Raw genomic sequence first — 13,732 nt, 5'->3', positions numbered from 1 at the left:
AGGACGAGACCTGCATTATGCAGCCCTCCTGCTTGCATGTCTGCCCACAAGGTAATGGAGATTGTTAATCCTGAAGCCCAAGAAGAAGGAGGAAGAGAAAATCAGGCGACCCACATGATATCCCACAAGCACAATAGAGACAAGTCTACCAGAGAAACCCCCTTACTATGCTTGTGAGACAATGCTGAGTTGACCCCTGATAATTCCAGCTGTGTTCCAAGGGGAAACAAAGCATACCCTGTTATGGTCATGCATACAAAATTGGTAACAAGTAGCATAGCTACATAATGAACCTGTGACTCTTGAGGAAGTAGACAGGATTCTTGGGCTGATGACTCTTCCTACCTCTATATGGGATGCCTGTCCCTCCTGGGTGGTGAAGGCCATCCAGGAAGTGATAAGTAGTTGGATTTCTGCAGTAGTATCTGCTTCTTTAAGAAAGGAGGAGGTGCCCCAGGACTTGAAGGAGGCAGTCTCAAGAATCCCTTTCACTCAACCAACTGTTCTGTATAATTTTCATCCAGTCTCCAATCTTCCCTTTTTGGGAAGGTAGTTGAGAAGGTGGTCAGATTGCAGCTTCAGAAGGCCCTGGAGGATATGGATTATCTAGATCCTTTTCAGTATGGTTTCAGACTGGGGCATTGTACTGAGATAGCATTGGTCGTGTTGTTGATGATTATTGGTATATTGTTTTCTGCTACAGAAATTAAGGTTACTATGGTAATAAATCATTCTGGCTGGGTGAAGAGGTTGAATTTAATTGTCCTCAGTTTAGGTGTTAATAGTTGTATTGCCCGAAGGGAGGAACCTTGACTGGACTTGTTTTAGTTTCAGTTTTCTTTTAGCCTTGCAGCCAGTAAGCAGCTCTCTGAGAGAGCTCTCTCCTCTCTGAGAGCGTGTGTAAATGCACAAGCCTGTAAATATGTTTTTGTGCTTTCTGTAAATAAATTTATTTTTATAGAAATGCCTGGTGTGTGATTTTTCTGATCTCTCTGGGCCAAATGCTTTCCAGCACTCTGCAACAACGATCTCTGGCAGAGCTGGGATGGGGGAAGTGAAAGCATCCTGGTTCTACTTGATCTCTTGGCAGCTTTCAATATTGTCAACCATGATATCCTTCTGAATGTCTGTGGTGAATGAGAGTGGGGGCATGGTGTTCAGGTGGTTGTTTTCCTTTCTCTGTGATCAGGTTCAGATAATATTTTCAGATCAAAATAGAGACCCTTCCTATGGGGGGTTGCCTCAGAGCTCAACGCTCTCAGCCCCCATGTTTAACAGTCCACTGAGTGAGGCCATCCATTGGTTCAGAGTCCAATATCATCAGTACAGGTAGTCCTTGGGGTATGATGGCCACTGGGACCAGAATTTCCATCACTAAGCAATGCGGTCATAAAGTGCAATGTCACATGACTGCATCACTTAGTAACGGCAATCCCGGCAGTTCTGGTTGCCGTCATAAACCCAAGATGCACGGGTCATTAAGCAGAAAGCAGTGGGAGTGCAGGGCTGCCGCAGGGGGTGGGGGAGGGCTTGAGAGGCCCAGTGCAGGCCACACACGAATCAAGGGAGACTGGAGGAGGGCTTGGGAGGGCTGGGGGAGGCTGTGTGCAGGCAGGGGCATACTGCAGGTGGGAGTGACTTACCAGAGTGACTTGTGACTGTTCCAACTTAGGCAATTATGGGCAGGCTGCGGCATTCGTGAATTGCAGTGATTACCAGTAGGCTTCTGGGTGGCATTCAAGTGCTGGTTATCACCTATAAAGCCATTCATGGTACAGCACCTGGTTAAATGAGGGACGCCTATTTGCTGTAGTTTTTCCCACAGTCTGACAGAGTTGGCATGCTCTGGGTCCCAGCAATTAAACAATGTCACCTGGTGGGACCAGGAAGTGTGACTTCTCTGTCATGGTGCCTGCCCCCAGAACACCATTCCCCACAAGATTTGTATGGTCCCCACCCTAGCCTAGTTAAATGAGCCAGGTTTTAATGTCCCCAGACCTTGGATTAGAATGGATGATGAACCCCGTGTGTGATTGTAATGGTATGTTGGAATGACCTTGGGAGATAGGAGGAAGAGCTGCAGCCTAGACAACAGTCTGATAAACAAAATTTGAGTCCGAAGGTGGAGGGCTGGCGAAAGTGACTCAGAAGGAACCCTGCCTAGTTTTCAGGAGAGTAAAAGTGAGGGAGTTTTTTGCATTTTGTGTTTTATGGTTGTTTATGGTATTTTGTAAGCTGCTCAGAATCATAACAGGCTGGGGTAGCCTATCCATTTAATTAATAAATAAATAAATAAATAAATAGGGATGGGATGTAGAATGATCACAAATACAATTGCTTGCTTTATGTAGAGGAATACTAAGATAACCTTACATAACTAGAGCAGTTATGTAAACATCAGCTTAGCCTGGAAAGATAGGAGAGGCTAAGAAACTCAGGATTCTCTTTGGTGTAAGAGAGGGGAGAGAGAAACTCTCAGGCTTTCAAGGTTCTATCATTCTACCCTGCAATTCATATAGAATTCCACTAGTCCTTGTGAAGTCTCTTTCCTGATGGGGCCTACCTCAAAAGGCTGACACTTTAAGAACTGTTAGTTGATGGTCTTGCAGAAAATATGGATGACTCAAACCAGTACAATCTTGATTTTGCCCAGGACGGATCCCATCAGTGGCATACCAAGGGCGGGGAGTAGGAACCATCTGCCCTGGATGCAGGCAATAAGTGGGTGCCTTGTCTGAAGAGCCTCCAAGCCTCAAATACTCTAACTATGCCACTGGATCCCACCTACAAAACCCATTCACTTCCTATGCCTTTTGCTGACCTGTAGATCTTGAATTTCAAATACAATAATTGCACAATGGCATAGCTTGCAATCATTTGAATATTTAGTCAAAAGTAATATTATTCCTTTTTTTCTTATTTTCCTCCCTGCTTTAGGAAGACACAATGGGCAATGTGGATATCCAATGCTGGAGGAAGCTACATTTAAATTGCACTGAGAAATCTCAGAGGCCTTTTTATCTATAAGATGTTGGATAGTTTTGTTTCAGCTTGGTTGAAATACTGCATGTTTGAACAAGGTTTTCTTTGAATTCACTTTCAACTCATGTCACATACTCCAGGGTGTTATACTCTCTAATTTTGGAAATCTGCAGAAGAGTGACACAGTGGAACTCTGTATACTTATGAATACTGCTGACTTCCATGGGACTTGTTCTTAAGTAAATGTGAAATTGATTTTTACCTTATCTCCACCATTTAATTTCAAATAACACAGTAATTAAGGGCAGGAAAATGTTCCAAATTTGCTCCTTCAGCTCCTCCTGTATTTGCTCCTCCTGTATTTATTTCATACTGGAGAGGGAAATGTTACATTTATTTTTTAAAAATAAGTTCGCATACTAATTTGTATAGGAATTTCTATAAATTGTAGTCTAAAACAGTTCATTACGTAGGCATTTGTTATAAACCGCAAGGAGAGAAAAAAGAATGAAAAAACCTGCGTTGCAATGTTGGACACAAGTATGTTAGTCATGGGGTTTGTGTTGTGATGTCCTGATGCATCTTTCATCACTTGATCCCTTTGTCCTTCCAGGAGATACTTCTGGTCCATACATCTCATTATTATGTACATTGACTGGCAATGGCTCTTCAAATTTTAAGACTTTTTTACATCCTATTGGGGGTTGCTAGAGATCATCTGACTCTGGGTCTTCTGCTTGCAAAGCTATAGTCCTTTTGCAGAAAAGAATGATTTAGAGGCCAGTACTTTAGTGGCAGATTAAAATAGGAAGCTATCTTATTGATGCTGGGTATCCATATAACACAAAAGATAAGAAAAATGAATAGCTTGGGATATTTAAGATGCAGAGAGGAAGCAGTAACTTGGACCCTAAAAAGTCTTCGGTGTCTTGCTGGATCAGCTCAAGTATCTAGCCTAACATCTTACTTTCAGCTGGGTTCAGCAAAATGGATCCCAAAACAACAAGATGTTGGTATAACTGCATGATATAGTCTCCACCCTTTTGTATAGGCATGCAGCATTTATGCACTTATAAAAGGGATAGGGCTTCGATCATGCACCATCTTGCCTTTTTTGACCCCTCCCTCCCTGCAGATGCCACCATCCAGCACCACAAGCAATGCATGAAAACAAGAGTTATTTGCCATGGCATGCCTCACTGCAGCTGTTTTTCTAAGATAGCTATTATGGCTAATAGGCATTAAAAGAATTAGCTTTCCCTATATATTTGTGTAGTAATCTTTAAAACCATCTAAACCAGTGGCCCTGACAAGGATTTATGGCAAGAAATTGCCCAGGTTAATTATGCACTGTTTGAAGAACTTGTTTTGTTTGTCCTAAATCTACAATTGTATTTAATGTTATAAGAAACGAAGAAAAAGAAGTCTTTATTTCTATAGGGATTGTTTCAATATTCTTCAGTACTTTATTCATTTCAATCATCCACTCTGGCTTATCTTTATGCAAAGTGGCCAAATTGCTTTATAGTTTTTCCTGCCTCTTTATGTTTACATATTTATAATTAAGTGATATCCAGTGTAAGACATATAAACTAAATTAAATGCAACATTCTAAGTCTGATAACATCACCATAGTTCAGTATTTGAACATGGTTTGTTTGTTAATGCAATTCACAAAAGCAAAAAAGAACTTAAAAAATTAAAAGCATGCAGACTTCTGGAATTATTTCCAGCCCACTTTCCCAGTAAAGGCCATATGTTTGTGTGTCTGGGTGCAGTAGGCGGTACACAGCGGATAGCATACACTTGACCAGGAGAGAGAAACAAGGGGGGCCTGGGATGGAGCTGTTGCCAATATTCTGAGTTGTTGCCAAATTGTCTTTTCCATAGGGATGCACTGGGGAATTTTTAAAATGATATTGTGGTTCTGCAATGCCCAGCCTGATCCAACCCCTTCTTTGAGTGTGATCATTCCTTTGCTGGCGTCTTCTCACACACCCAGTTTGGTCCTGGTTCTGCCAAGGTTTCGAAGAGTTCTTGTGCTGATGGACAGAGAGAGTCCCAACCACCTTTAGACAGTTCTTTCCCTACATTCAACTGGGTTGGAAAAACTAATACATTGGGAAAAGCACATAGAACCTGGCTTCTGGAATTCTTTCCAACTTCTTTACCAACAGTAGCAGAGGATATGTCTGTATTTTCTTCTGTGCAACGAAATGAAATGGTGGGTCTCTCTGTGTTTCTGCTCTTTCTTTGGGGTACATCTGTGTGTATTTATATTATGTGTGCACTGGGAAGTACAAGCAGGCTGCATACACTCCACTCTGAGGAGAAGGGAGGGGAGCTCAGAAAGACGCAATCAGCAGCATTGTGAGCCATTGTCCAGCTGCTTCTCCCACAAGGATGCGAGGGAGGAAAATGGTGGTGATGGTGGTGGTGGTGGTGGTGGGGAGATGTTTTCCTCCATAGACTCCAGCTGGATCTAGCCCATTTTTGAACTCAGCAGCAGCCACCCAAAATCCAAATTTGGTCCAGATCTTCAGTTTTCAGACAGACAGACAGACAGACAGACAGACAGACAGACAGACAGAGAAATAGAGTTCTGAACCCTGTCACACATTTTCTTATCAAAATTCCACTGGATTGGAAAGAATGAAGTGAATGCCCTGCAAAGTACTATGCAGAAGTATTGATTTATTTATGCTTCTCCACCACAGTGAAAATGGGAATAGCTCATCCAGTCAGTTATGCTTAATATTCTTTTAGTTGCTCCAACAAAAGCTGACTCTGTCTGAAGCATGTTTCAAAATCCAAAATCTCTGCTCCTGATATCAGTAGTTGTGGTATGAGATTACTGGCATCTGCCGCTAAATGTGTTCCTTGGGGTACAAAATCAAAATCTGTGTCACTTAAACTAGTGTTTAAATAAGTGTTCTTTTTTTCTTAACAAATCTCTCTCTCTCTCTCTCTCTCTCTCTCTCTCTCTCTCTCTCTCTCTCACTCGCTCTCTCTCTCTCACCAAAAACCTGCCTAAACCATTCAAACTTGAAATGTGTCTTCTGCTGCCTTGTTTCTATTTTTTCATTCCCAGAGGTTACAACTGAGAAGTGCCACCTTCATTTCAGCCTGAGTTCCAGGCATGTTACCATCAACAGTGTTCACTGCTGTGTGCTTCCCCATTTTTAAAGAAGACATCAATCACTTTGAAGTGGACCTAGAAGTAAATTGGTGGACAGTGCAGTGACTGAAGCAGGGATGTTACGAGGTTAAACCTGCTACTCCAGGTCGCAGATGGGCCTCTGCAGTTTGGATTAAAGTTTCCAAGTTGTCAGCAAAGGCAGCTTCATGTACAGCACATTGCTGTGAGGTGACAAAGGCATGAGTCACTGTAATCAGGGTTTTCCCAACCCAGATAACTCTACAATTGATGCACTAGCTGGTGCTGGGCAAAAGCCCTCCTGGCCACAGTTTCCACTTCTGCTCCAGTAGAGCCAGGATTCCAAAAAGGCCTCCTAGACTGCAGCCTGATCATTAAGTAGAAATGCGACCTCATCAATAGCCACAACCGAGGTAGGATAGAACCAGATCTATTGCTGGCAACAGTAACGTCGTCTTTCTGGAATTGAACCTGAAATTATTTTAGATCATGCAAACCATCAGGCATGAAGAAGACAGGGTTTTGACAGCATCCCAAATCAGGATCCCAGACCCAGTCTCCCCCAGCAGTTTCATGTAGATGTTAAATAGCATAGGGATTAAACATCACTGAGAGGTCTAACAAGACCATGTGGGGCAAACTAAACAAACAGGATTATAACAAATAACAAATAAAGTCCCATCAACATGTTCTGAGTTTATCATTGCAAAACCACTGGCAGTTTTCCAAAGATGAAATCTAAAGGTAACCAGAAAATAGGCTAGAAGTATTGGTAGCTCTCTGGATTGTTTGCAGAAGATGAGCAAGAATTTTTTAATCCAAATTCTTTAACACTAGTAGTAAAGTGCCCTGTTTTTAATACACACTAAAAATTAGGCTATGAAACAAAAGTTTTATGAAAAAGCCATAAATGTGAGAAAAACATATCAAATTCACTTTCTGCTATTACTGAGAGCAAATTCCTAGTTAAGCATGTGCTCAGACACACCCTTTTTCTTATTCCAAATCTGACACTAAGTGTGGAATTACTTTTAAACAAACATCCATAGGATTGTGCTACAAGTGTCTGATATTCCCTCCCAGCTGTTATTACCAACTTGGTGTTACTAGTAAATGGGTATTAGAGTTCAGGGAACACATAAAATTATTCAAGCCTGAAATTTTCCATCAGGCTCACTTGCATAAAACTCAGCTTAAAGTAAACTGTTCTTGTTTCAATGGAATTTTGAGGAAGATGGGCGGTGGAATCTTTCCATCTTCAACGGAATCTTTTGAGGGAGATGGGTGTGACAAAATTTGAAATACAAATAAAATAACATTTGTTTCCTAAGAGTTGGAAATCCATTGCAGTAATCACATATCTATGACTTCTATTTAACAGCCAGGTAGTTGGTTTTCTCACCATCACTGTGGGACCAAGATTGTTTTAGAATTTGGGGTAAATGTGCTATTTTTAATTGCTGTGCTTAATGTTGCTTATGAAGCCCACTGATATGGAGGAAAGTCACAATATTTTCTTGCTTTTGGGATTTGTTGTTGAATTAGTCGGGGAGCATAATCTGCCCCTCTACGTTTTCCTTGATGCTTTATGGTTAGGATAGCATTAGTTCTGTGCGCAGCCTTAATGTCTCTGATCATGACTGCTGAAAATTAAATTCATATTTTCCTAACCTCCTATACCAATTAAATCCCAGCCCCATCCATCAGTATGATCAGACTCTATCCAGTTTGCATCCTCCTCTTCCTCGCATCTACTCTGACCATTGGTGCTCCAAATATTAATTGTAGCCTTTCCTGTATATCAATATCTACGTCCTCCCAATTCTTGCTGTATTAAAATAAATAAATTCCTTCACAAACCTATGGCTAGCTTGCAATTCCAAACTGAATCAGTTATTTCTGGCAATGTGAGTGCCATCTAACATAACTGAGTCTAAATCTTAAATCTTATATAGGATTTAACTTAACTCTCAAATGTAGTTGCAGTCTTAAGTATTAAACTATTTGAAACTTTGAGTAGAAATTCTACTGTAAAGGTCATGCTATTAAAACATCAGAATCTATCCCACTAGAGCTTGACTAAATCTGTACTTCAATTTTCTACCCTCTGGATGGAACACAGTAATTTTTTAAGTCACTTACATTTTTTAAAACATAAAGTATAAACATATCTACAGTAAGTCAAAGATATGTTTCTTCTATTTAGACAACGTTGATTTAAATGTTGCTCATATCTGCTGACAGAAATATTCTTCACAATATTTTCAGCCACCTACCACTGCCTTTCTTACTTTTACCATTTCCATTTATAGTTTAATAATATTAAAAATAATAATAAAAATAATGGAAATGTTCTATAGCTGATGAAGCACTATATCAGTATCTTCTCTGAAAATTATAATTAATGCATTATAATACAAGAACATTTTTTAACTAGCATTAGACAAATAGAATTTTTTATTGCTTGTGGCTTTAAATGTTTAATTTCTAACCATATTACAATGAAGACATTAGCATTTGCTCATTTAAGGAAATAATAATAATAAAGAGATATTAATTAGTCATACATCTTAACATCAAGCAATATGGAATATCAGTCCTTAGAAAAATATGTTAATTTACTGTAGATGCAAACTCACAATTTTAAAACAGCTATTAAGTGGAAAAGTGGCTTGTGATACTAACAGTATTTAATCAGTAAGGCAGCGAATTCCATCTCATTAGTCTAAGGAACAGTTTCAGTATGAAGGCACTAACTAGGATTACTCTTTAACAAATCAAAATAGATTTGGTAAAGTTATACATAAAGTACATCACATCATCTGAAATCTTCAGTATTTTTTACATCCTTATACCACTATTGACCTTAAAAATACATGTCTAACTCCAACATGTAGTAATACTCCTGTTTACCCTCTTACTTTATTGCTTAGTTAAATCCAACCACTTTCATAGCAGCTTTATGAACATGGTCATTCAGTTACTCTACATCAAATGCATGCTAGATTTGTGATCACTCTAGCTGTTTGTAAACCCTGTTACTGTATTCTGGCAGCTATCTGATATAAGCTCATTCATTTCATTTTGTTTGCTTTCTTCTTTGTTCTGGTTGGGATGATTTTGGCGTGTTCTTGCTCTTCTGGACCTTCTAACACAGAACTTCAGCAACAAATAGGAGAATTCTGCTACATTTAGTAGAATGCAAATGCCAGACACTGCAATCATGAAAATGGTGAAGACTGTCTTTTCAGTGGGTCGGGAAACAAAACAATCCACTATGTTGGGACATGGCCAAATGCTACATTTCAGTAGGCGAGGCATGTGATACCCCTGGTACATATAGTAAAATACATACATGAAAGAAGCTTCAAATATCAGCCTGAAGAAGATGCTGGCAGTGTATGTCCACCATAAGGGACCCTCAATGTGGAATCTCTGTCTCTTTATTTCTTCTATGTCCTTGTATTCACTGTTTTTATTTCCCCTTTGGAACTTTTTTTTCTTTTCATGCCTTCTATATGCAACATGCATGGCCACCAAAAGCGCAGGAGTTGAGACAAAAATGAGCTGGAGGGCCCAGAGTCGGATGTGAGAAACTGGGAAAAAATAATCGTAGCAGACATTTTTGCATCCTGGTTGCAAAGTATTGCAGACAAAATCATCTTGCTCATCACCCCAAACTTCCTGTGCAGCAACGACAAGGATCATAATACGGAAGATGAAAAGAACAGTCAGCCAGATCTTCCCAATGCTGGTGGAGTGCTTGTTCACTCCTCCTAAAACAGACTGCAGCATTCCCCAGTCCATTGTATCGTCTGAGTTTGGGGCCTGATAAGACAAAAAGATGTTTAAAAAAATTATATAATAATTTTGTAAGGCAAATGCATTAACAATAAGCTATTCCTTTCAGCAATCTAAAATATACTGAAGGTTCTTTTTTACTACATATCAATATAATATATAATTTTAAGTCAGTTTTCTAATGGGATTCTTCTGGATTGACATACATAGTTCATTTGAAGAAAGGACATAAACAATAAAAACATTGTTTTTTTTAACAATAGTCCACATCTTAAACAGATATTTTAGATGTCATTATTTCAGCAGGGTCAGCAAAAATATTGTATGAAGCTGAAATATATCCAAATGCAATTACCTTTTTCTGACTTAATAATGGTACCAAAATAAGCCTAACAATGCATAGGCTAATTCTATAGTTGGTGACCAAAATAATAGATCTAGATTTATTTATTTATTTGCAGAACATATTTGGCCGCCTATCTCATATAATACGTTTCTATCCATATGTTTCTAGATGGCTCAAAACAGTCCATAAAAACAGCTAAAAACAGAAGTAGCCTTCCTCCCAGGCACCAGACCAAATGGCCTCCCAGCTCAACCCCCATCCAAGCCCAATGCTTGGGGGAAGAGCCAGGTTTTCATGGCCCTCCAGAAGGCTAAAAGAGTAGGAATCCCTCAGATCTCAGGTGGGAGGCTACAGGTGGTCTTCGACTTACAATCAGTCGGTCAGCAACTGTTCAAAATTACAATGGTGCTGAATGAGGGGGATTTACAACATGTTCGCAAAGTTGCGGCTGTTGCAGTGTCCCTGCAATCATGTGATTTGTGATCTGGGTGCTGCGATCCGTGCCCACCGTGCTTCCCAGCACCCACCTGTGGCCCCCTCTGGCTTGCCTGTGCTTTCCAATGCCTGCCCGTTGCACTCATGGCATCCCCCATCCCCCTGCGCTCCTGCCTCTTCCTGCTTAACAACCCGCATGGTCCTGGGGTTATGACAGCAACTGGGACTGCTGGGATTGCGGTTGTTAAGTGATGCGGTCATGGAATGTCATGCTTTACAAATGCATCGTTTAGTGATGGCAACCCCAGTCCCAACTGCTGTCATAACCTGACTACCTGTATTCCAAAGGGCTGGGACAGCCACCAAGAAGGCATGGCTCTGAGGTCCCATCAAGTGGCAACATTTAGGGAGGGGACCTGGAGCATGCCCACCCTGTCTAACCTAGCAGGACGCACAGATACCCTCAGGGAGAGGCAGTTCCATAACCTGGCTCTGTGCCATGCAGGGCTTTAAAGGTGATAACCAACACCTGGAATTGTACCTGGAAAGCAACTGGGAGTCAGTGCAGCTCTGACAGCAATAGTGTTACTCAGGTGAACTGTGGAGCACCCAAAACTGCAGTGCCGCTACATTCTGAATCAGTTGCAGCTTCCGGGTGGTCTTCAAGGGCAGCCCCATATAGAGCGCATTGCAGTAAGCCAAACAGGAGGTGATTAAGGCATGAGTGACTATGAGCATTCATCTCACATCTCTGGTTGTATTTAATTAATCTGTACACAGTTCAATTAATTTGTACACAACCATTTTGTTTCACATTTTATAAAGTTGTTTACAACTGCAATACTGCAACGCCATATTCAGGGTGCATTTAATTTTGATCCTTGTAGTGTGCCATTCGTAGAACTTTTCATAATCCCAACTCAGTTTATGAATGTTGAGCAGGACAAGCCTAACGACTTGTAAGCAAATCTGTACGTCACCCCTATTGATCCCCAAAGCACCAAACTATTCTCCACTGACTGAAGATAATGTAGCATTGCTGTTTTTAGATTAAGAGATATCTAATATTTTGATCTGGCTAGCTAACTACTGTTATTTAAAGAATGAATGAAATTGAAAATTTTGAAAATCCAGGGCTGTTTCTGGAGTCATCAGGAATGAGGGTTTTTTCTCTCCTTTAAAAAGAATACATCTGTGGTAAATGTACAAAATATACCAGGATTAATTATTTAGCACAAATTTAGAAATATATTATCTCATGTGTTTATAACAATGGAGTTTTTGAAAAACTGTGAAAGCTCAGTTTAGAGTTCTTTTTGAAGCCACTTTATATTTCACATGTTACACGTACACTAAGGACTGATGAATGGTTTTTCTCAGGACAAGTAGTCCTCGCTTAGTGACCACTCGTTCAGTGACTGTTCGGAGTTATGATGGTGCTGAACAAGGAGATTTATATCCGGTCCTCAAAGTTGCAGCCATCGCAGCATCCCTGTGGTCACGTGATCGCCATTTGACTTTCACTACCAGCTTCCAACAAGCAAAGTCAATGGAGAAGCCATCAGGAAGTCACAAGTTTTGATCACATGAAGTTGCGCTTAATGACCACACATGATTCGCTTAATGACCACAACCTGAACTGCTGCTGTAAGTCAGCACAGTCACCTGATTTTTTTGATTTACGACTGCATTGCTTAGCAACAGAGTGCCTGGTCCCAATTATGGTTGTTAACTGAGGACTACCTGTAAACATATAGAATGTGAGGAGGAGAAAGGTACTAAAAAGCTACAAACTACTCAGTGCATGTCTACTGCATGTGCCAAATTTCTGAATTCCTTGGGATATTTTCCCTTCTAGATATCACCAAAGCAGCACTGGCCAAATTTTGATATGTAAGAATTCTCTCATTGCTTTGTTACTTATTTGGCATTTCTGTGCAAGATAACTTGGGAGGCAAGAGTGAGCCAAGCATCCATTTCCAGAACCAGAAATACAGCACTCAGCCAATGCTGCCTCTACACATTGAATACCTGAAGCAGAACCCCAGCGATCCTATCACAGTGCTTTGTTAGGGTTACATGGAGTCCAATGACCCTGATTAAGTTTGCACTTGTATATTAACTGGCTGAACAGGGAGGCAGTAGCTAGAAAGGCTGTATAGGCCTTATACCTAAGTCAATATATAGCCCTGAAAAGTGTTTCAAAATGATAACAGTTTTACATCAGTAGTGATAAAGAAGTCAATCAAAGTGCTTCCAGACAGAGAACTCCTACAGCTTCCAGTCAAGAGACATTGCACCATTTTCATCCTTAAAAGGTTATTTTCATAATGGAAAGGAAAGGAAAAATGAAACAGAAATGGAAATGGAAATGAAACTAGATGAAGCAGTGGGAGAGTTGCAAGTGAAACTTTGTGGAGTTCTATAAACAAGAGAGAATAATTACTAATCCAGAAATAATTGCTAATTCAGAAATATTCTCATTAAATATGAGTTCTTTAAGACATGTGCTGTAGCCATATACATATAGACTCATAAACTGACCCGTTTTGATAGTTTTTTTTTAAATTTAAGTTTCATTTCCATCTTAATAAATAGATACATTGCTCCCTAGACTTTACTACATAATAAAATATTTTCATCTCTTTCTTGTTATACTTTGGTCTATCAAATGTATAATAGAAATCAGCACAACTACACTGTAAGAGACCAGTCATCGCTACTTATTATATTTAATACAGCCAAACAGAACTCAGTGGGAAAGCCAACAGTGTCCAGCTGAGGTGAAGAATTATAATCTCTATGCTCAGTGAGCATTAAATAAAAGCCATTTGAGTCTAACAAAAGAAAATCCACTCAGTGTCAGCTTGTGATAGATTTTGGTTTAACTATTAGAAGAACTTTAAAACATGAACAATTTTCTCTGTCTCTCCTTGTCTCCAAATAGTCTTTGGGAAACATTAGATCCTTGGAATAATTATTAACCAAGGGTGAGCAAGAGAAAATTAGTA

At 40.0% G+C, this 13,732-nt stretch overlaps 1 protein-coding gene across 1 annotated transcript; it reads right to left on the bottom strand.

Moving 5' to 3' along the window:
• Window positions 1–8,599: 8,599 nt before the first annotated feature.
• Window positions 8,600–9,964, bottom strand: GJB6 (gap junction protein beta 6). Its single transcript, XM_063305777.1, has one exon. The coding sequence runs from the start codon at window positions 9,944–9,946 to the stop codon at window positions 9,158–9,160; it is 789 nt and encodes a 262-aa protein (XP_063161847.1). The 5' UTR covers window positions 9,947–9,964; the 3' UTR covers window positions 8,600–9,157.
• Between the last annotated feature and the right edge of the window lie 3,768 nt (window positions 9,965–13,732).

Source organism: Candoia aspera, chromosome 5 (genome assembly GCF_035149785.1).
Source record: "Candoia aspera isolate rCanAsp1 chromosome 5, rCanAsp1.hap2, whole genome shotgun sequence".
Taxonomy (NCBI): domain Eukaryota; kingdom Metazoa; phylum Chordata; class Lepidosauria; order Squamata; family Boidae; genus Candoia; species Candoia aspera.
Note: the sequence above shows the minus strand (reverse complement) of the source record. Positions and strands in the feature narration are given on the sequence as shown.

Excerpts from the sequence above, each read along its gene's own strand:
- GJB6 (XM_063305777.1), bottom strand. The coding sequence starts at position 9,946 with ATGGACTGGGGAATGCTGCAGTCTGTTTTAGGAGGAGTGAACAAGCAC.